This window comes from Vombatus ursinus, unplaced genomic scaffold, assembly GCF_900497805.2.
Source record: "Vombatus ursinus unplaced genomic scaffold, bare-nosed wombat genome assembly UNPS02014784.1, whole genome shotgun sequence".
In the NCBI taxonomy this organism is placed as follows: Eukaryota; Metazoa; Chordata; class Mammalia; order Diprotodontia; family Vombatidae; genus Vombatus; species Vombatus ursinus.
This window is the reverse complement of record NW_020954562.1, coordinates 13,881,563-13,905,512: the sequence shown is the minus strand read 5'-3', so window position 1 is coordinate 13,905,512 and position 23,950 is coordinate 13,881,563. Positions and strand designations below refer to the sequence as shown.

Genomic DNA, 23,950 nt, shown 5'->3' with positions numbered 1-23,950 from the left:
CATCATGACTAAAGTGAAAATACACTTAATATGAATGAATATGTAGAACCTATATCAGATTGCACACTCTCTTAGGAAGGGGGGAAGAGAGGAAAGGGGAGAAAATTTAAAACTCAAAATCTTACGGAAGTGAATGTTGAAAACTAAAAATAAATACATCATTTAAAAAAAATGTTTACCTCAAGGAATACCACTTCTACCTTTCCTTTGTTCTCTTTTCAAGTCTTAGTCTTGACACAATTGGATTTTCCTGTTTCTAGATAACAGAATATTGGGGATGAAAGGGACTTTAGAGAACCAGTCTAGCTCTCTCCTTTTACAGATGAGGAAACAGGTCCAGAAAGAAATGATATTTCTGTTCCATTTATTAGCAGAAACTAAATATCCAAAGCCTTGCAATATAGGTGTCTTCAACTCAATTAACTGTGCTAGATGCTAGAATTACAAAGATTAAAACTAAACCATCCTTCCCTCAAAGACCTTTTACTGAAGCTTATCATTCATATGGAGGAGGTAGAAAAGAACTGTAGGGATAAGGAAAAGTTTCAGAGAGGAGGTGACCTCTAAATGAGTCTTGAGAGAAGACCAAGATTTCGTGTGGCAGAGATGAGCAGGGAGTTTATTTTGGGCATGGAGAATGGCTTATGTGAATGCCAGGAGGAAGGTGGGTGGAGTTCAGGGAATGGCTCATAGCCCAGTTTGGCTGGAACTTAGCCTGTGAAGGGGTGTGGAAAGAGATGAGAGCACAATTGTGTAAGGTTCAGACTAGGAGTTTGTATTTTATCCTTCTGGAGGCTTTTAAACAGGAGTAGCACAGTCTGATCTATACCTTGGGAAGATTATTTTGGCAGTATTATAGAGGACAGTTTGGAGAAGGGACGATAATCTGGAAGTCAGACTATCAATTAAGACTGTTGGAAATAGTTGAGGGAAGAGATGACTAGCACCTGAACTAGGATGGTGGCCGTATGGAGAGAGGGGGACAGATGTAAGAGATGGTGTTGAGGTAAAATTGTTTGGATTTGCAGCTAATTGGGTCATAAGGGGTAGGTGAGGGAGAGGGAAGAGGCAAAGATGACTCCAGTGTCATGAATCTGGGTGACTTGAGTGATGGTGCCTTCAACAGTAATAGGGATATTAGGAGGCTGGGCAGACTTAGGAACAAAGATGACGAATTCCAGTTCAGAAAGACCGAAGCCTATTGGGACATAGCCAATAAGCAGTAGACAATGGGCAGCTGGAGATTAAGAGAGGTTAGGGTTGAATATATGGATTTGATAATCATCCACATAGAGAAATCTTGAACCCACAGGAGATGATGAAATATCCAGGGGGGGAGCTTGTGGTAAAGAAGATTAGGTTTAGGAGAGGCAAGGGAGAGATAAAAGGAGAAGAAACTATGATGTGAAAGAATGTCGGTTAAAAATTTGGCAAGTGGCACATACATGGATGAGGCATATCTAGCTGACTGGGCTAGAAACCTTTAGGTCATGGAAATTTAAGAGAATGACATATTTAGAGGCCCAGGAATTTGAAGGAACATCAGTGCGGGGTCTTCATGTTCTAAGGATTACAAGTCAGCTACTGAATTCCTAGAGAAAGGAAGGGACGTGATCTAAGGCTGGTAGATCACATCAATGAGAGCCAGAACAGGAGTGAACCCTGAAAGAAGAGTTCATAGGATTACAGATTCAGAGCTGGAAGGAACTTTACAGACTAGCTAAGCTCCTCCCCTGGTGCCCCCCAAAACATTAAATGGTTCTGGGTGTTTCCTGAACAATTTCAACCTTAATTTTATATCTGGAGATATGGAGGCCCAAAGAGATTAAATGTTGTCCCAGGTCACACAGATGACCAAATAGCAAAGCTGAGTTTCCACCTAAGTCCCCCACTCTGAAGTCGTGTCCTTTGTACCACGACGGTTACTGAGGGTGATAGCAGAAAGCCTGCCTTTTACACAATACATCTCTTTTTGGTTTGTTTTTACAGTATGTGAACAATATCCACTTGTTCTCTTATCTCCTAAATCATCATCTTCTATAGTGGTGGAAGGAAGTACTACTGGGAAAGAAGTTTTGTTATCAAAACACAGAGAAAGTTTTGCTCCAACCAAGGTGGGGTTTCTTGCCTGCCCACTGTGGAAGTTTCAGGCTTGTGAAAATATTGGGGAAATCCTCTTGTGGCCTTGACTACGTATTCAGCTCACTCGATAGAGTAGAAACAGAGCTGCAGTTCTCATAGTAAACAATTTCATTCTATGGTGGATAAAATCCCTCTATCAAATGATGGGATCTAGTACCAAAATAAAAAAAAAAACAAAAACAAACAAACCAGGGTTAATCAATAAGTGTCCACTTATTATAAAGAGGTGAATTTTATTTCTCACACAAAAGTTTACAGTTCTTGGTACAATGAAGAATGTCACACAGCAATTTATTGTAAAGGATCATTTGTGCAAAGAAACCTGTTGAGCAGGAAACTTTTGAGTGGGGAAGTGCAACCATTTAATGCAAGTGCTGGAAATACAAGTATCTTAAAAGACAGAAAAGCCGATTATCATCACTTCATTTAGGGAAATTTTGCTAAAGTCTAAATTACTTGACAGGCTTTTTCCCTCCCAGTAAAAATCTGCAACAATAATGCAAAGTAGAAGAGGAATTTGGGATTACAGAATAAACACATCCAATCCAAAATGGAGGAGTCAACGCTAGTATGACCCTTCAACTTCTCTTTGGCTAGAATGAGATGATGGAGGCTTGAGTACTCAGTTCTTACGGCCAATAACTGTACTACTGAGAGTTTAATAGTAAGAATACATATACCTTGTAGGAGAAATTTAGAAATATGCCCGCACTAGAATTAGTATATTTTTCTGAGGAAAAACTAATGAACTAATAAAAAATGAAATAAAATGTACTTATCGTGCTCCATAGCACTAGGTTTATAGTCAGAGACCTTGCATTGAATCCCTGGTATACCTGTGTAACATGGGGCAAGACACTCAACCTCTCTGGGACTTAAGTTTCTTTACCTGTAAAATATAAATAAGATGATGTCTAAGGTCTATTCAAACTCAAAATTCTACGTTAACAGAAAAAGCACTGGGTCATCAGTCAGGAAACTTAGATTCTAGGTCCAGTTATATCTCTAGCTCTATGTGTGACTTAGGACAAAACAACCTCTCTGGGCGTCATCTTCCTTAACTGTGCAAGGAGAGGCTTAGATAAAGATAATCTCTAAGGTTTCTTATAGGGATAACATTTTATAATTATATTTTATTTTTATTCCTTGGATTTTTTTTCATAGCAATGAACATTTTCAACCCAGGAAAACTCTACAGGGAAGTGACTTGTAACACCTTTTATTAAGGTGGACAAACAACTTTTCTAATTAGTTTTATTATACATTTCATTTAATTACAGAGCATTATTTGATCTTGGAATTACTGAATTATCATCATCTTATTCACAATCTTAGTTTTAAAAGGAAACAATTTATTATAACAATGAGCACTGAGAATTAATTTTTATAACAATGAACACTGAGAATTTTTTAATAGAAAACAGCTTGTTTGATAGTGGCTTTAAATGTCTTAAACATAATGGTACAGTATAAAGAGTACTGGCTTCAAGGTTGAGAGACCTGGCTTCAAATCCTGCCTCCACCATTTACATGACCTGGGACCAGTCACTTAACCTGTGGGCCTCGGCTTCATTTATAAAGAAGGGAATGGATTGGATGACCTCTGAAGCCCCTTCCTCAGTTCTAAATCGATGATCTAGGAAAGCACATGTTGAAAGCTCATTGTGAACTGTCAGAAGTTAGGTCTGTGTTTGTAGTTTGCTATAAAATAAATGTCAGGCCCCAACATTACCAAGGTACTCTGCCAGATGTTTTTTATATTTATGGTATGATAATAGATATTTCAAATGATTTCACTTTCCTAGCGTCCATCTTTGTGGCTTATTAGCTTCAAGGTTAATGGGTCATCTTATAAACTTAGTAAACATAAAAAAAAGTACTATATCACTTCTAATATAAGCAACAAATTTATTATGCTATTTAAGCCCTCTTAGTGAAAATCTTTATGCCTCTCCATGGCAGGCCTTTCTTCCTGCTATTGGTTCCTAGTAAAAAATGGCACTGGAGCAAGAGAGGTCTTAGATCTGTAGGTTTATGAGGGAGTGGCACCACCTTGTTCCTGCTGACAGAATAAACCCCAAAAATAGCAACCAAACAAGTTGCAAAAAACTCCTACTATAGACATAGGAGTTGACTAATTAAGTTATGTTGTTCTTTTCCTTGTGAAAAGTTTTCAATTGACTCTGCAAAGGGCATTTTTTTTAAAATGAGGGAGAAGGGAAAGGTCCTTCTTTTGTAATATATATCAATGATAAAATTCAGTATTTCATAGTTTAGAATCTAGGGAATAGTAGATGTCAAAGGGCAATAGGAGGTTATCTTAAAGTCAATTTATCTAAGACTTAAAAAGTTAAAATTTTATGGTGGCATCAGATGTATTTCAAGCACACTAGAATTAAAAATAACTTTTTCCCTTGGAAAAAAAAAATCACTCAACATACACAATATATTTAAATTTAGTGTAAGCACAGGATCCATACTTCTGTTTCGACAAGCTTAATTAGATGGTCATAAAGCAAAGGACTTAAGGGGATTTTACTTAGTCACATACTTGGCTTTCATTAGAGATGTAATATGTTGGGTAAGTTTCTGAAATAATCACAGCTGTGTCATAAGTTTTGGAAATCTTCATTTCTAAAGTTAGATTTTTGTTGAATTCCTTCTGCAAACATTGGATTTTTTTAGGTTTTATTTTCTTCTCTCTGTGCATTCTTCATTGTAGACCAGGAAGACCTGTGTATTTTTCAGGAATAATTTAAATTTTAGGAGTAGAGCTACCATTCCCCCCCTTACACGTGTATGTGTGTGTGTGTATGTGTGTGTGCGTGTTTATGTGTATATTATATGAATATGTAATTTAGCTTTTCCCTACTTCTGTCCAAAAGATTCTTTTCTTCCCTTGGTTCAATTTACTTTTTTAGGTTAAAAACTAATGATGAAACTGCTTCAGGTAATACATCCACCTTCAGGGGATAGAGCACCCAGAATGAAGTTGGGAAGACACAAATTCAGATCTACTCTCAGACACCTACTAGCTGTGTGACCCTGAGCAAGTCACTTAACTTCTGTTTGTCTCAGGTTCCCCATCTAAAAAATGGAGGTAATAACAGCACCTACCTCCCAGGATTGCTGTGAGGATCAAATGAGATAGTAATTATAAATCGCTTAAGCACAGTGTCTGGCACATAGTAAACGCTATAGAAATGTTAGCTATTATTATTTGTATATATAATTTACGTAAAGATCAATAATTGTATATTTTAAAAATGTAATCTTATGAAATAGTTCACCAACTAAGGCAATCTTTACTATGCTAAACTGTCATTGATGTCTAAAGATGTTCACTCCCCAAAGGAGATTCAATCTAAGTGAGAGAAAACAATTACTCAAAGAAAAGAAAGTAATTTTAAATCAAGATAGCAGAATTTTTCTATTCTTAAATATAACATATGCAAATAAGTTATTACAAGTTGGAGGTGGGGGGACATATTGGTCCTAAGGATATCCATATTTTAAACCAGCAAGAGTCAAGAAACAAGCTAGTGCAGTAAACATTTTTAATAAGAATACAAAATTCACAATGGAGGCACATTCTGGGGAATGGAAATGAACTATTATCACAAGAAAAAATTGTGCCCTAAGAATAAACTAAGGCTCTGTCAGAATACAAATATAAAGTAAGGAATGATTTAAAATAGGGTTGTGGTTTACAGTCATGTTACATTGTGTTAGGCACTGGAAACCAGCAGAATAACTCAAAATGCCTTTCAGCTGAAAGGCATCTGAACATATGCAACAAATCATATAGTCGAAATAGTTGTAAATAACAGCAATTTTTGAGTACTTCATTTCAACACAAAATAAATGGACATCTGCAAGAGACACCTCTCAAAATAATATTAAATTATGTCTATGATAAAAAATTAACAGAGAATTTACATTTAATAAGGATTACACTACTGATGAAGGAAAACAAGACAGATCACTCACAAGAAGTCAACACTGACCAGCAACTAAGAGACTACTGGCTTTCCTTACTGTCTCCTTCTTTCCTCCTCCTATCCAAACTGCACCCTCCCCCCATCAAAAAGGAAAAAAAAAAGTCCCTTCCACTTACTATTCCTCAAAAGGAATTACATCTTAAAAAGTGATTTTTCCATAAACTTTAAACTTGGTTTAGTGAGTACAAAGAAATTCAACATTTCTACAGTGCCCCTTTCTGCTAAAGAGAGACACAGCAAACATTATTTGGAAGGGGCTACCCTGTGGATTATGTACATTGGTTCAAAGGGAATTATTGTATCTAAGAAGGCACTTCTCTGTGATTTAAGGCTAGAATGGCGTTATTACAGTGAAATCTGTCTAGGAATCTACTTTATTGAAAGGGCAACACTGCCTAAAAACTTTTCTATCACAGATTTTTAGACTAGAAATGACCAAGAACTTATATTCCAAAGTTAACCTGTCAAAATGGCCAAGACCAACTGAATGGCAAGTGTGGGTGGTCTCTTCATGTCAAGCAGGTCTCGCTTTTTGATAAAAAATGATATTTTGAATAAGAGCCACCCAGTCAAAAATCTTTAAATAATACAACTGTGATCTTGGAAGCTTCATGGAAAAGACAGTATGATTCTTGTTCACTCACAATTTTTAAAACAAACTTATAGCGCTACAGCTCCATCCTGTTGCAATCCCTTAAGTTAATCAACCATCTTACAGCTCCTTCCTCTGTTTGGATGCTGCAGAAATGCCCTATAATTTTACTCTGTAAAATAGTATTACTCTCTTCTTTAAAATAATACATGGAAAAGAATCTTTTAAAGATGTTTAATATATTCATATATAAAATATTAGATGTTGATACAAATTATGTAAACCTCCCTTTGGAAAAGTCATAACTGGCCCACATCTTGAGGACCAGAAACCACAAATTTGTATCTTGTCAGTGCAAAGCTATTTTAGATGTTTTCGAATTACAGAAATAGCCAACAATCCTCACAATACAAAAGAAGTTCTTCAAAAGAAAAGCTATGTTTGGATTATAGAAATTATGTTTATATTAAAGCCACCCACCTTCCCATTGATTTGAACAGTTCAACTGTTAAAGTATTAAAAGGGAAAAATTAAAGCTGTCTGTGCAACAATCAACATATCGGTCCTCTCCCCCTCTTCCTACACTCTTTTAATTCTTATTGGGTTCTCAGATGACAATGAGTCTTTTTTTTTTTCCAGGTCTGATTACTGTTCTTCAAGCCAGGATGGGGCATCCACTCCAGGAGTTTTCAATTTGATGTGGAACTGTCTGAGTGTCTGTTCAAGCTGCTTCTGATTCCCAGCAAAGTAAGCGGTGATGGCATTGTGGAAAAGAACCAGCTGATTGTGCAAAACTTTAACCTGTGGACAAAAGTCGAGAGTTAAAAGACCAAGCAAGCACACTGACATTGAACTGGAAGGTAATTTATTACATGCCTTAATTAAGTAGCGCAAGTCATCACTCCTCCTTCAGAAAGTTTCACTAGTGATTTAGTATTCCATGCAGATTGGTAAAAGAGTGTCTGATGCGGCTGGTGAATCGTCACTGTGTATTTCGTGTTTTTCTGGGCACTGGGTATTTATAAAAACTAAGCACACAATTACATATTTCCAAACACTCTTGGATGCATTAATTTCACATTAATTTTGCTGAACTCCCTCACAAAATGAAGTTTGCTCAGAATCATGTAGGCTGTCCACTGGGTACAGTGAATGCCCACACAACTGCTATGCCAAATAAAAGACTTAACTTCACATGAAGGGTCTGCTTCAAAAACAAGCTGAACACAATGTAAAACTTGAGTAGCATGGTGCTTTTCAAATCATTTGTAATTACTAGACCACTTACCCTTAAAAATTAAGCTAAAGACAGTCAATTCTTTTCTTAAAGTCAATTTATTTAAATCTCACATGACTTTCATTGCCATTTTCAAACACCTGGTTCTTTCAATGATTTATATTAACACATTTTCCTAAGCCAAGGTACTGAACCTGGGGTCTGTTAACTTGGTTTTAAAAAAATATTTTGATAACTGTATTTCAACATAATCAGTTTCTTTTTAAATTCTATGTTTTATACATTTAAAAACATTCTGGGAAGGGATACACAGCTTTCACCAGACTGTAAAAAGAAGTCTCTGATACTGTTTAACAATTTAAAGTTAAGAGGAACTGCCAAATAACCCTTAATGTGATTTTAATCTTTTTACACATGAAAACCACACCTGTCTGAATTGAATGTTCTATATCTGCGAGCACACACACACACACACACACACACACACACACACACACACACACACACACACACACACCTCCTCCTCCTCCTCCTCCTCCTCCATTTCTCACAAAATTCAAAGAGGGAAGATGTACAACTTTCCCCAGGAACAAAGAAGCTACATTTATCAAGGTAGAAACACTTTCATATCTGAATTCAATATTGTTTCTGTAGCTTACCACAAAGAGCAAACATTTAGAAAGGCTAGGGTGACTTCAACGATTATGATAATGAAACTGGATGCATTTACTGAATGTAGTGAATTGGCTGTAGTAAAAAGTTCTGTAAGAAAGATTTGTAAGCAACATTACTATAATTTCAATTCTAGGGTTTAAAATCAAGGCTAAACTGCATCAATCATGTAGTTTTATTATACATTTAAAGTTTAGAGAGGCCAAATCCATTTTGATTTGTGATTTAATTGCATTTGAAAGTAGGCCAAGAAATGAGAGGCTAACATACTACGGGTTCCACTGTCCCACCTTGCCTTCTAAACAACCATGACTCACTGCACCTGGCCAGATGATTTAGTATGACACCACCAAAGAAACACACAAAGCTTCTTTCCTGAAAAGATCCCCAGGATCTGAACTCTTCTGAGCTGGCTTTTGTACAATTGCTCTGAAAGGCTTGGGGGGAAGGGAGAGGCAGAGAGTAATGGTAATGGGGGCAACAGGTGGGAGAAAGATGCTGCTGGACATACAAGTTAAGATATGCAGCCCCCCAACCTGGGAAAAGTGTGTCTTCTAACTACTTGTTTTAAGGTTGGCTGTTTAGAACTTGGCATGTATCCTCTCATAGAAACAATACTGTTTACGTTGGTTAGATTTTTTTTTTTTCTGGCTAGTATACAAAAACTGAGCTAGAGCACTGTATTAAGAGACTGTAGAATGCAAACTACGTCAAACAAAGTTTCTATGGGAAAATGCACCCAGAAAGTCAATTTAGGGTGCCACCAGGGTTGTCCTTCTCAATCCAGAAGTGGAATTAGGCCCTCTAATGGTCTTAAGTCCCTGAGGCTGGTTTCTAATGGCCATGGGCTCTCGAGAGTCCAGCCACAAAGGCAGAAAAGATGATAAGGCAGCTGAGGTCTTGGTAATAAAATGTCCATCAGGGATACTGGTTCTCTAATCACCTTTAAAAAATTATAGGAACCCAAGGATTGATTGCTCTTTCTGCTTTCTTGTCCTCTGCCACCACCTGTTGTTTCTGACAAAGGTTTTTATCTTCTTGGCCCACTGAGTACACTTTTTTTTTTAAAAGGTTTTCTAAGGGAAATTGAAACAATCAATCAACAAGCATTTATTAAACAACGACTACATGCTAGGTGCTGGGGATATAAATACAAAAAAGAAAACAATTCTCACTCTTAAGGAACCTGTGATCTGATGAGGGCAGTGAGGAGGGAATGACAACAAGGTGTAAAAATAAGCAGGTACAGAATAAATCTAAAATAAATATGAGGTAGTTAAATAAAATGTAGTTAGAGAGGGCAGGCACCTGGGGGGGGGGATCATAAAAAGCACACAAAGGATGAGGAAAAATGATGGAAGTAGGGGCCCAGTAGGATGGGAGGAACTGCAATGATGAAAGGGAAAGGAGAGGAGCAGTTTTGGGGATTTGCCCTCTTTACTTCTTCCCTCCTACTAGGGCTGCCACTAATGAACCTATGTGGGGTGGGGGGAGGCACAAGAGTCTCCCAAGAAGCAAGAATGGGTAGGAAGAGGGAGTCCTGGAAATTAACAGTTTACTTAGCTAGGAAACCTGCTTTACGGAGATCAGTCATATGTGAGGGACATAAGTCAGGAACTGCACACACGGGCAGAAATCATCAATTTAGTGAATGTTCATCTGCTAGAAAAAGTGGGACAGTTTGGTCCAAAGCCACCAACTCTTGAGAACCAAACAGACCAACACAATACCTCAGTTCTGGCTGAGAGGTACTCCAGTCTCATTTGCTTTTTGGGGGATACCTCTTTCCAATTCCATGAAATTCTATGCAAACAAATACCGTTTTTTCTATTCCAAAAGGCAAGGGAGGAGAGATGAGCAGCTTAGATCAGAGACCAACCCATACCTCTGAAGCTATAGCACAGGACAAGTCTGTGCATTTTAATCTGTAAGTGTATGAATGGGGATCATGGTCTGAGTCATCTCAGTATAGTCACACTGTCAACATGGCACAGCTTGGTTCCACCTTTAATTTTAGTGAATTATTTTATGCATCTCAGAGGAACCTTTTGCGAGTGGAAAAAAAGGCCACCCCCCCAAATAACCTCTATGATAAATGTGACATACTCAGTAAATTAACAGGCAAGAAACATTATTATAATGAATTTCCACTCTGCTGAACCCAAAGTGAGTTGTAGAAGAGAATTGGGTGGTATGGTTATTCTGGCAACTGCATCATAAACCCTGAGAACGAGCAGGGTAAGCTCCCCACCTCTTCAAGCCTCTAGGGTGTCTAACACTCTTCATTCGCCCCAAAGCTTTCAAAACCACAGAACTCTTTTCCCTCTTCCTCTGACAGAGACAGGATAGCAGAGAAAGAGCATCTGGAAAAGGAGCTAGCTCAACAGGAAGGAGTTAAAATGCATCATGCAACAACATGAAAACTAACAGCTGTATGGACAATTAACAACAGCCACGTCTTGGGCGACCCTGAGACTGAAAGCCTGATGAACCATCTCAGGTGAAATCCTTAAACCTGGAAAGAACACAGGGCTAGAGTGATATATAAGGTAAGCAGTTGGCATAAGTGATTTTTAAACATTTAAAAAGTTTTCTTTTTCATGTCAGAAAAATCCTACTTCAATTTTAAAGATTTTCATTTGCTTTGACTAAGAACGATAGTAAGATAATATTAATAAACAAATAAACATGTAAAAATGCAACTAACAGCCCACAAATATTTATGTTATAAGTCAAGACCCCTACAGCTTAGGATGGGGGGAAGGAGCTGCACTTTTCTAGTCTTGCTGGGGCACACAAATGTCTTGTATTAACTTGGCCCAACAGACCTACTCTGAAATTATGCACCATTCCTCTAATCTAGAATTTTGAGGAATGGCACTGATGTTTTCATTTAATTTAAAAGTGACAAAATTGTTTATTAGCCCTTTATCTATTGGATGGCACATACTCCATGGTGGTCAAGGACAGAAAGAAAGGCACCATGTAAGTCAAATGTTCACTACAGCGTTTCTGCAGTGGTAAAGAAATTGTGAAGAAGGTAGGTGCCTATCAAGTGAAGAATAGATAAATAAACTCTGATACATGAATGTAATAGAATATTATTTCACTGTAAACATCAATAAACATGAAGAATTCTGAAAAACCATGGGAAAATAGATTGATCCAGAGTGAAGTAAACAGAACCGGAAAACAATATGTAAATAACATACAGCAATGTAAATGGCAATAAGAAAATGAAAGTCATGCTGTGTACTTTTAATGACCAAATCTGGGAAGAGCATAGAAAATGCATTTCCACCACTTCTTTACAGAGGTGTAGGACTGCAGTCATAGCATACTGCAGATGATGCGGGATGCTGTGCATGAGCCAGCTGGTTTTGGGAAACTATTTTCTCTTTTTCCCTTTTAATTGCTGTTAGAAGAAAGGCCTGATCAGCAGGGGGATAGGGAGGGAGTACAGTTGGAAATGAATGTGATGTCTAAACAAAGACATCAATACTGAAAAAAATTCTAATTTAAGATCACAAGCAGGGCATACATTACAAAGTCAGAGTAGGTGAGATTTTAAGGATGAAAGGAAGGTCTCTGGCTCTCTAAAACAGTTCCTTCAAAAAAGCTGGCTAATAATAAAATCCCAGCTAGAGGGCTTCATTACTTAAGCCTAATGACTTGATATATTTAAAAATACAAACATTTAGCATAATTTACATTTTCATCTAGAGAGTGAGATTTTCATCTAGGGAGACATGAGGAAGGGAAAAAGAGGAAGACGGACTCCAAAGGACATGGGGAAAGAGCAGGCAGGGAAGAAATCTGTTTTACTCAAGGCCTAGGTGCCCACAATATTCCTGTAAGGCAGAAAGAGTACAGGTATTACAGGTACCATAGTGCTAAAGTGGGACAAGAACTTGAGTTTTATTTAGGCTTACAGTAAGCTATAGCATTCTTTACTTAAACAATGAAACACTGAACCCTTGGCATAGTATTCACAGACATACTCTTTATAAATTTACTGTTTCACTTAAACTGAATCTTTTAATTTCAAATTTTCTTCTCAGGTTCTAATGGAGCAAATTTATACCTACAATATAGGCAAGTACCTCTGCACTTACAGGCCCTGGAGCAGCAAAGATACTGCTGCTTTACAATTCAATTCACCTTATCATTTTCTCTCAGCCTTACATTTTCCTATCCAAATTAAGCTTTCTTTACAAAAGAGGTGGGTGGGAGGGGAAATGAACATGAGAGAGAGAGGGAGAGAGAGAGAGAAACAATTTATCCTATTTGCTGCTTTTTTTGTTCAATAAATGGATGTTCTGTGTCAGCAAAATTCTTTTGTTTTACCTGTTCAGGACCTTTTCTGTGAAGTACAGGAGAGAATAGTGTGATGCAGCACAAAATGAGAGCCAGAAAACCTCCAGGGTTACAGTCTCAGCTAGCAACTGGGACTTTGGGCAAATTACTCACTGAGCCTGTTTCCTTTCATATTTAAAACGAGGCTGAAGTAGATGATCTCCTAGGTCCTTACTACTTATCTAACTAAAACCTCGACCCTCTACTCTTTCATGAGTTCTATCCTATGAAAAGACTGTGTGCTAAGCAAAAGTATGTACGTTTTTAGAACCTTGAATGGGGAAAGTGTTTTCTTTCTTCCAGGAAAATTTATTCAAATTCACTGCTAAGAATTAGGGTTGGCTTTCTCTCACTTAGATACTGATGTGCTAATGGTGCAGATAACATAGTTGTGGAATCAGGAAGACCTGGGTTCAAATCCAGTCTCTGACACTGGCTACATGAAGACCCCAGGCTTAATCAATCTGAGCTTGTTTTCTCATTTGTAAAATGAGATTGGACTGGACAGCCTATAAGCTCCTTTCCAGTTCTCACCCTACAAGCTTATGATTCCTGAGCTACTCAAGATTCCTTGCTCATGCTTTTCTCATTAAAGGTATCTATGGCCGGCTTACAGATTTTGGTCACAAATGACTGATGTGGGTCACAAAGCGGCTTTGCTTTCCACTATGCTTTACCAGAATCGGTAAGGGCAGTTTTCTTAGTATCCACATTCTAGACAGTCTCATTGTAATTAGTAGGTTTAATTTAGGGACTGAATCAGAAGGGTTTTCCAGGGTCTGGAAAGGGCCAAGAAGAAAGGCAACACTAAACTGCTGACTTTGCTGACATTCACAGACCTGTCCAAACCTTATCTGTGAGGGTGGAAGTGGTGGGAAAGATTTACTTGTGGCTGATGAAGACTTGACACAATGCAAATATAGCCCAGACACTATGTGCAAAGGCTGTGTGTGTGTGAGTGATCCCATCCCCCCAGATGGAACTTGGTCTCTTGGAAACCATGAGAAGTAGAATGACTTTTTTGGAGGAATTCTAGTTTCCAAAACAGAAGGATATACTATATATTTACCTAAACAAACACCTGTGAAACTTAGCTGAAATGGAAATGCAGAAGACAGGCTTAAATTGCTGTAGGTAGACACAGAGTCCAGACCAGTTGCCTAGTGAGCCTCTTCATGCCACTTCAATTACTGAGAAAGGTGGAAACGACACAAATCCACATGGAAACTGAAGACCGTTTCATATCTTCATTCTAGTCACTCTTTTACCAAATAAACTCATTATACTGTTTCAAACTCTCTCAATTTTTCACATCACACCAAAGCTGACAAGTCTAGATTCCAAGAACCCAACTTGCAGCAATTCTGTGAGCACTCCATAGATAATGAACATTACATTAAAATCCCAGATCTGACTCTAAATTAGAATGTTAAGTTGGCACCTTATTCCACCATGAACACGCAAGAATAAAACATTCAGAGTAAAGGAATATAATGGAATCATTTTACTTCGAATCAATCCCCCAGATCATCTCTGAACAGAAACATACTAAATTTGGCATCAGGAGAAGACTAAGCTTTTCTGTGTAGAATCTTTGTAGTCTTTGTTAACTACGAAGTGGCCCTGTAACATGCATTAATATGCAGAAAGAAGTCTACTGCTATTCTGAATGCAGCTCTGCCCAGTGCTTTTCTAGATAGCACTAAGGATACAAGGATACTGTGGGTATTAAAATAAATTTTAATCTATATCTTTTAGCTTTATATCGCCTAAATTTCCTCCTGTATTTCTACCTTGCCTCTTCCCAGAATGCCATTCCATAGTAAGAAGACTTTAATTTTTATGGTTATCACTGCAAAAGAGGGTAAAGAGAGGAAGCATCATATAATGCAAAGTAGGAGGACTAGACTGAGTCTGAGAAGACACGTTTTCTGTGGGACATTGGATAGGTCATTCTACTTCTCTGAGCTTCAGTTTTCTCATCTGTAAAATTGGGTTAATTTAGATGCTCTTTAAGGTTACTTACAGCTCTATTTTTCAAATTAATTAATTACAATATGCTTTTTAGGAAACAGTTAATTTGATAATGTTATATAAATGTTAAATAATATATATGTAAAAGTTAATTTCTATTACTATGATTACGTTATACCACTAATTCTGTACCAGTATCAACAAGATTAAAATGAAACTAATAATAATAATCTAGTAGTATTCAACAGTTTCACTTTGCTATTGATATTGTTAAGGAGCAATACAAAGGAATCTAATCTCTTAAACAGGATGAGTTTAAGATGAGGGCACGGAAGGGCCAGATGAGTGGTCCCAGTAGTGACTGTACTATGGTTTTAATTCAAGTCAATTTCCTATTGTTTTATTCACAGAAATTAAAGTATAATCATAATTGACTAGACTTGACTAGCATGAAGCTTTTTAAGGTGAGGTGTGAAAGAGTGATAATGTATAACAAGTTGACCCAATGACAAGAAAATAAGCTTAAAAAAAAAAGCAACAAACTGGAAAGGTAGGAACACTAGGTTATGAGGATTTTATATTTGATCCTGGATGTAATAAGGAGCCACTACAGTTTACCAAATTGTGTGTGTGTGTGTGTGTGTGTGTGTGTGTGTGTGTGTGAGAGAGAGAGAGAGAGAGAGAGAGAGAGGAAGAGATGGAAAAAGACCTGTGCTTTAAGAAGATCAATTTAACAGTTGAGCTGAAGAAGAACTAGGATGGGAAGACGTTTGCAGCAGGGAGATCAACCAGGAGCCTACTTCAGTAGTTCAGGCATGAGGCAGTGAAGGCATATTCTAGGGTGGTGGCAGTGTCACTGGAGACAAAGGGGTGTATATGAGAGATGCTACCAAAGCAGAATCAACAGTACTTGGCAGTATCACTATGGGGTTTGAAAGAGAGTGAGGTTTGGAACATGACACCTAGTCTGTAAGCCTGATAACTTTGGAAAGCAATAACGAAGTTAGGCAGAGGGAAGAGTTTTGGGGGAACGATAATGAATTCAGTTTTGGACATGTTGAGGTTCAGATATCTAAGGGACATCCTGTCTGAGATATCTAGAAGGCAGATGGAGATGTGAGCCTGGAAGCTGAGAGAAGTGAGGGTTGGATAAACAGACTTGAGAATCATCTGCATAGAGATAACTGAGTCTATATGAACTGTTGAGATCACCAAGTAAACAGCTTAGAGGGATGGCATACTTAGAGAATCCTAGAGAATCAACTAAACAACTAGCTGAAACAATGAACAACTTTAGCAAAGTTGCAGCATATGAATAAACCCACATAAATCATCAGATTTCTGTATGTTACCAGCAAAACTTAGCAGGAAAAGACAGAGAGAGGAGTTAATTTTAAAATAACTACAGACAATATCAAATACTTAGGAGTCAACCTGCCAAGACAAACCTATGGACTCTATGAACTTACAAAACTTTTCACATAAATAAAGACAGATCTAAACAAGTGGAGACATATTAACTGCTTATGGGTAGGCTGAGCCAATACAACAAAAAAGAGAACTCTACCTAAGTTAATTTACTTATTTAGTGCCATACAAATCAAACAAGTAAAGAATTATTTTACAGAGCTAGGAAATATAACAATTCATCTTCAAGTACAAAAGGTCAAGAATATCAAGCGAATTAACAAAAAAAAAAAGTAAAAGAAGGCAGTCTCACAGTACCAGATTTCAAATTATATTACAAAATGATAATCATGAAAACAATCTAGTACTGGCTATGGAACAGAGTAGTGGATCAGTGGAATAACTTAGGTACACAATACACAGTAGTAAACGACCATAGTAATCTCGTGTTTGATAAACCCAAAGATCCAAGCTTTTGGGGTAAGAACCCACCTTCTGACAAAAATTGCTGAGAAAACTGGAAAACGGAAATTAGGTATAGAGCAACATCTCATACTGTTTTGGAAAATAAGGTAAAAATGGATAAATGATTTAGACATAAAAGGTGATATAAGTAAATTAGGGGAGGATGGAAAAATTTACCTTTCAGATCAACGGATAAGGAAAGAGTTTATGACCAAAACAAGAGATAGAGAGGATCATGGGAAGTAAAATGAATAATTTTGATTACATCAAATTTAAAAGGTTTTGCACAAACAAAATGAAACTGGGAAAAATTTTCAGCAACTTTCTCTGATAAAGGCTTCATTTCTCAAAAATATAGAGAACTTAGCCAAATTTATAAAAATAAGAGACATTCCCCAATTGATAAACAGTCAAAGTACATGAATAGGAATTTTTTAGAAGAAAAAAATCAAAGCTATCAATAGTCACATGAAAAAATGCTCTAAATCATCATTGACTAGAGAAATGCAAGTTAAAATATCTCTGAGATACCACCTCACACCTATTAGATTGGCTAACATGACAGAAAAAGAAAATGACAAATGTTGAAGGGGATGTGGAAAAATAGAGATACTAATGCGATGTTGTTGGAATTGTGAACTGGTCTAGTCATTTTGGAGAACAATTTGGAACTATGCTCAAAGAGCTATAAAACTGTGCATACCCTTTCATGAAGCAATAATACTCCTGAGTCTGTATCCCAAAGAGATCAAAGAAAAGGGAAAAACATAAAAATATTTATAGCAACTCTTTTTGTGAATTGCAAATTGAGGAGTTGCCCATCAAATGGGGACTGGCTGAACAAGTTGTGGGTTTATGTTGTGATGGAGTAATACTGTGCTGTATGAAATGATGAGTAGGATGGTTTCAGAAAATCCTGGGAAGTCTTGTATGAACTGACGCAAAGTGAAGTGAGCAGAACCAGGAGAACACTGTACATAGTAATAACAACACTTTGATAATGATCAACTGTGAAAGACTTAGCTACTTTGATCAATCAGATCCAAGACAATCCCAAAAAACCCATGATGAAAAATGCTATTCACCGCCAGAGAGAGAACTGATGAACTCTGAGTACAGATTGAAGTATGCTTTTTTCACCTTCTTTATTGCGTGTGTGTGTGTTTTCTTCTGCAACATGGCTAATACAGAAATATTTTGCATGGCTTCACATATTTAATCAATATCATATTGCTTGCTGTCTCCACAGGTGGAAGAGGGGCATGAAGGAGAGTGAGAATTTGTAACTCAAAAATTAAAAAATGAATGTTAACATTTTTTAAAAAATGTAATTGGGAAATATTTAACAAAACAAATTAAAAATAACTAAAAAAAAAGAGTAAAGATTGTGAAAAAGGAATTAGATGTGGCAATTCAGAGATCATTAGTAATTTTGGAAAGAGCTGTTTCAGGTTGAATGATGAGGCTGGAAGCCAGACTGTAGAATTAAAATGAGAGTGATGGGAAAGGAGGTGGAGATACTGACTGTAGACAGGTATTCTCAAGGAGGTTAGCCTGGAAAGGTAGAAGAGCCACAGGAAGACTACTAGAAGTGATGGATGAATCAAGTGAGGTTTTCTTTGGAGGATGGAGGAGTTATGGGCATGTTTGTAGGCAGTAGGAAAGAAGCCAGCAGATAGGGAGAGACTGGAGATTAGTGAGATACTGATTTTCCTAGACTCTTTAATGAATATTGATGTGGGCAGTAATGACTGCAACACAGTAGGAAAAAAGAATCTAAGACCTGGAAAGGAACTTAAGAGATCATCAAGTCTAAACCTTCTACTTTACAGAGGAGGAAACATGCCCCCAAGACCTGCCCAAAGTCAGCTGTTGACAGAATGGACTAATACAGTGGTTTTTGCACACATCACATTGCCTCTCAAAGGAAGATTAAACTACATTTGGAATAATGTGCACATTAAATAAAATATTTAAGAATGATTTCAAATGAATTTTATAGCATAAAGGGAAGAAGAAAAGAAGAGTGGAGGGGGCACTAAAGATAACTTTTCACCTACTTCACAGTTTTGCCTACTGCCTTGTCTGGGTCAGGTGGGGAGAAATATCAAAAGCTAAATCTACTTTCTAAAGTTAGGATAACAATACAGTACTGAATTTTCACTAAAGCTCTCCATTCTGAAGGAACTGAAATCAACATTCACTCTCCTGCCAGAAATGAGATGACAGATTTGTGGCAAATCCCCTAAACTTAGTATCACAAACAACTATTGCCACTCAATTATAAGAAGCAAAGATAAACCAAATTTGCAGCAGCCCGGAGTATAAATACAAGTTAGAATAACTTTTAGAGTAACATTTGCCAAAAGACCTAAATGACATGCAAAAATACTTTTAATGTCGACTAGCAAAATAAATACCAATATTCATCAGTGAGGAGAAACCAAAAGAAGTTTAAAACAGAAACTAGGTGACAGATAAATCCAAAAGATATACTGATAGTTGTGCCATAGGGATTAGTTTGAAAAATATGTTATGTGTAGTTAATGGCTTTTAAAAGAGGCCTCAGGCATACTGTGTGACCCTAGGCAAGTCACTTAGCCTCTTGAACAATTCTTTAAGTGGAGTATGGACCAGTCTGCATTGGAAGAGGGAGTTTATTCCCATAAAGTCTTTTATAACAATGAAATTACAAGCCTGTTTTGTTTTTAAGTTGGGGAGCTGTAGAAATCAGCATTAATTCTTAGGCACCAAAGCTGTAAAATGCATTTTATTCCCACCCACTTGAGCTTTTTTACCCAGGTCTCATTTAGCTAATTAGTATACATACACCTACTGACACATATTCATATAGTAAACACAGAAGTAGACATTTCCTTGTTGTTAAAGATGAATTACCAAATGTGAATGTGGTATATAAATGTTCAGTGCTTCACAAAAATTATTAGTTCTCTCTCTCGTTGAGTTTATAACGTAGTATTAATATTATTTATAGAAATACTAAATTGAGACAAATACTTCAGTGTTGTAGAGCATAAGCAATCCACTCAAAATTTTAGGAATAGGACTTTTTGTGTTAAATACTCTCATGTTTCTTAAACACAATGAAAGTTGGGATAATGGTTGTAGCTACAAAGCTCTTTCTTATTCATCATTTTCCAGCAGATAAGAGAGCAGGAGAATAGCACACAAAAAAGCAGCATATTATTCTTAGCTTTCCATTAGCTCCATGGGGTGTAATTTTATTAGTCCAATATTTTTGGAGCTACCTGTCATGTCAGAGCAATCTTGAGTTGGGAAAGAAGAGAAGTAGGATCAGGAACATGGGTGTGGGCACTGGGAGAGGAACAAGAGAAGCAAAGACAAATATGAACTGCAAGAGGGGGTGGAAGAATAGATTTTACTTTCTTGACTCATGGAGAGGTTTCAACATATCACTGACAGCCAAGGTAAGAAAACAGGAAGGCACAGAAAAGATGGCAGCTCCCTGTTCTGAAAAGTTTATGCTCTATTTTTTAATCTTCAAAATTTGAATTTATTTTTTAAATTGTATTTTTAATTTATGAAATTAAAGCATTTCTATAACAAAGTAGGATAAAACAAAGATGATTGCACACAATAGATTTGCAGTTTCATGTGCAATCGTCATTTTCTTATATAAATAAGTCCACAAGTTTTGAAGAGGAAAAAAAAAGAGAAAAGTTTCTGCCGGTATTACTGATAAAACAGTTATCACCTGCAAAAATCTAAAGCAAATAAATATGAAGCTCCAATTTATGTCTTGGAAATTGGCAAGTCATATTATGCTTTATAGTCTCTTTTTCAAAAAAAAAAAGGTGAAAATACAAATGTTCACAAATGAAAGGCATTTGCCATCTCTTCTCTATAAATTTATAGTGTTTGTTTTTCCTTTCTGAGAGTTAGGAGATGCACCATTTTCTTATAGCTTCTGCTTTCTAATTCTGCGCTCTGTGCTAAACAGACTAATTTCTTACCACAAACAACACGACATCAAGCTCCCTACTAATGCATGGTAATAAGCAATAAACTTGCCAGCTGGAGGTCATCTGTCATGAAGTAGATGACTTTGGCTGCTTGGATACACTGCTGGGCATGCGAAAACAAGGGGCTGTAGCAAAGACCATGGGGGATCTGCAAGTTCTGTACCACAGGATGAATGACAGAGGCATAGAATCTGAAGGGTCCAGAAGGGACCTCGGTAACCACCTGGTCCAAACGATCGGTGAACAAGAAGCTGTCAAGTGGTCATCCAGGCTTTGCTTGACGACCTCCAGGGTGGGGGAATCTGCTAGGTCAAAGTCAGCTGATTACACTTTTGGATAACTGTTAGAAAGTTCTTCATAATATCAAACCTAAATCTCACCATTTGCAACTTATGCATATTTAGGAGGGTTGGCCAGCACCACACACTTTCCAGTGTTTCCAATTGCTGTAAAGGGGACTTGGCAAAAGAGGGAGAACAGAAAGAGCTTAGAGTTGTTCGCTTTCTTTGGAGAGGGATTCAGATCAAGAATCTGCCTAAGACCCAGGAGGACATGACAACTGTGGGCTATGTGTCTGGTCCTAACTTGGGGTGGGGGGGGGGGGAAGCAGGGCTCTAGAAGGCTATAAAATCATGAGGTGAAGGTTTCTAGTCCTAGATGGGGATCTTTCCAACCAGGACTATTGGGCAGTCCAAAATAATAAAATCTTGGAGGGGCCAAACTTCTTTCTACCTTTTATATACTTGTAGTGACTGTCTGCACTCTGTACTTCAGCGTTTATTATATATATGCCTCTGCCTTGTTCTTTAATTTTTTAATTTAAATCCTTTCCTCAACCAACTCATAATTTCTTGAAGACACAGACTGTCAAAGTCAAGGTGATAAAGTCCAAAGAATACTGACCTGGGAGTCAAGAAGCAATTAGTATCATCCAAGATCTAAAGATGGGCTTCAGAACAAGAGAGTAGACTGGATTGTATTTTGGAAAATGCACAGTGCTTCTGTTAATGATCCTAAGTTGCTCCCTGACACAAAGCCCCATCTTTTAACATGAATGTTCTCTAGAGATGCTGTATATTTGAGAATCCTGAACCATCATAACCAATAGAAAAATGTTCTTAAAGCACCTCCTCTCCCCCAAATGACTGAACAAATTGTGGTATATTAATGCAATGAAACATTATTCTATTTCAAGAAATTACAAATATAAAGAAGTCACAGAACATGGGAAGTCTTGGATTAAGTGACAGTGAAAACAGTAGGAAAACAGTAGTCTTTGATTCACAACTTGACTCTCAACTACATTTTCACCCTGGAGAACCCATTCTTCTGAATGGTGATGGTTTTCATGGTCCCCTATTTTAGGAGGGGGCCCAGCCATGCTTTGCTTCACTCATGATTTGCTTACATCTTTTCCCCATGCCCCCTCCCCGCCCCAAACTTTCCAGCTTTCTTTTATGGGTTACTTTCTCCTATTAGAATGGAAGCTCCTTAAGGATGTGGACTGGCCTGCTTGCATGTATTTGTGTTCCAGGGTTTAGCACCGCTTATTGCATGGAAGAGTAATAATTGCAAATTACTGTAAATGAAAACAACTTTAAAAGGTCTTTAGACCCATATTAAATGTAATAACCAATCTTTGTTTTACAAGGAAGATGATGAAATATGTTTCCTCTTGAAAGAAAAGTAGAGGACTATGGGTGTAGAGTACTGCACACATTTGCTGATATGGCCAGTGACCAGTTTTTTTTAACTTTTTTTTTCTCTTCCCACTATAAATGAAGGTAGGTATGAGATGAGTGGGTGATAGATAAGTATACATACACACACACACACACACACACACACACTCAACTCATGTAAAAACAGAAGACATTAACACAATTTTTTAAAAAGTCCCGCTCCCCTCATTGATCAGGGTAGGGCCCACTCTTATAGGCAGGGCTGAGAAGTCATTAAATGACATTTGTACATATATATTACATTTTTACATGATATATTACATAATAGCTACTCTAAAATTTAAGAGCATTTTCTTTCTGAAGAGGAGGGGAGGAGAGGAAGAAGAACAAAAGAGCTTTCAGAAAAGGATGACAAGGTAGGAGGCAACTTCATACACGTCGGAAAGACTACTGGCTCTGGAATCAGAGGACTTGGATTCAAATCCTGCTTCTGACACCCCCTGTGAGGCCTAGGGCAAGTCACAACCTCCCTGGGCCTCAATTTCCTCATCTGCAGAGTTAGAGAGTTGGACTATTGTGGCATTTGTGGCATCAAAGGTACCACTCAGTTTTAAACCTATGATCGTGTGAAAGCAAAAGGCAGAACACTAGAGAAATAAGTAAGAGGAGGAAAGTGAAGCTTTGGGTACCTGTCTAAGCACTGACGGCATTCCTTTAGAAGGTGCTGAAGAGGTGAGGAGAACTAAAGATTGCTCTTCATCCTAGACAGTGGCTAAGGTGCTTCTCCAGGGGCCTTGGCCAAAAGAGAACCTATCAAGAACCATCAGGGCCTAAAGCTTTTGCTTCAAAGAAGCACAGGGAGCAGGAGGAATTCGACCCATTCTACAATTCCACATTAATTCTGCACATAATACAAGCTATCTATCCCATTATCCATGCTCAAACTGCAGGCTTGTCTGGACTCCCTCTTAGAAGAGAAGGCAAACAGACTGGGAAGACAGGCTTTCTTTCATCCAGAACGAAAGGGAAGATAAGGTATATTTGCCCCAAAACCCCAAAAAAAAAAAAAAAAAAAAAAAAAAGCAGGAGATGGGGAAGGGCTTCAATAGAGGATCTGGGGACACCAAGGGAATACCAGACAGTGTCAGGAGGGCTCTGGGTGGAAGAATATGACAGAGGTGTAAGGGAAGGAGGTCTTTCTCCTCAAAGGAGAAAGCAGCTTCGTAGGTTCCAAGGAATGATATGGATCCAGAGGTAGTGTCAAGGGACAGTATCTAGGAAGGGACAGAGAAGAGGTGAAGAGTGGTATCTGAGGACTTCCTGCTGAGGGGCACACTAAGATAGCGATTTGTTGACTTGATAAGAATACTGGGCAGCAGAGTTCCTGAAGCTTACATACAGGATGTGGCTGAGAAATC

The 23,950-nt window shown here is 37.6% G+C and overlaps 1 protein-coding gene across 4 annotated transcripts in view; it reads right to left on the bottom strand.

Moving 5' to 3' along the window:
* Window positions 1-5,685: 5,685 nt before the first annotated feature.
* Window positions 5,686-23,950, bottom strand: part of ARFIP1 (ADP ribosylation factor interacting protein 1) — a 145,462-nt gene continuing 127,197 nt past the window's right edge. For all 4 annotated transcript variants that reach the window (XM_027866995.1, XM_027866992.1, XM_027866993.1 and 1 more), the window contains one exon: window positions 5,686-7,536. In XM_027866995.1, the coding sequence (XP_027722796.1) occupies window positions 7,381-7,536 (156 nt within the window). In that variant the 3' untranslated portion in view covers window positions 5,686-7,380. The remainder of the gene's footprint in view (window positions 7,537-23,950) is intronic.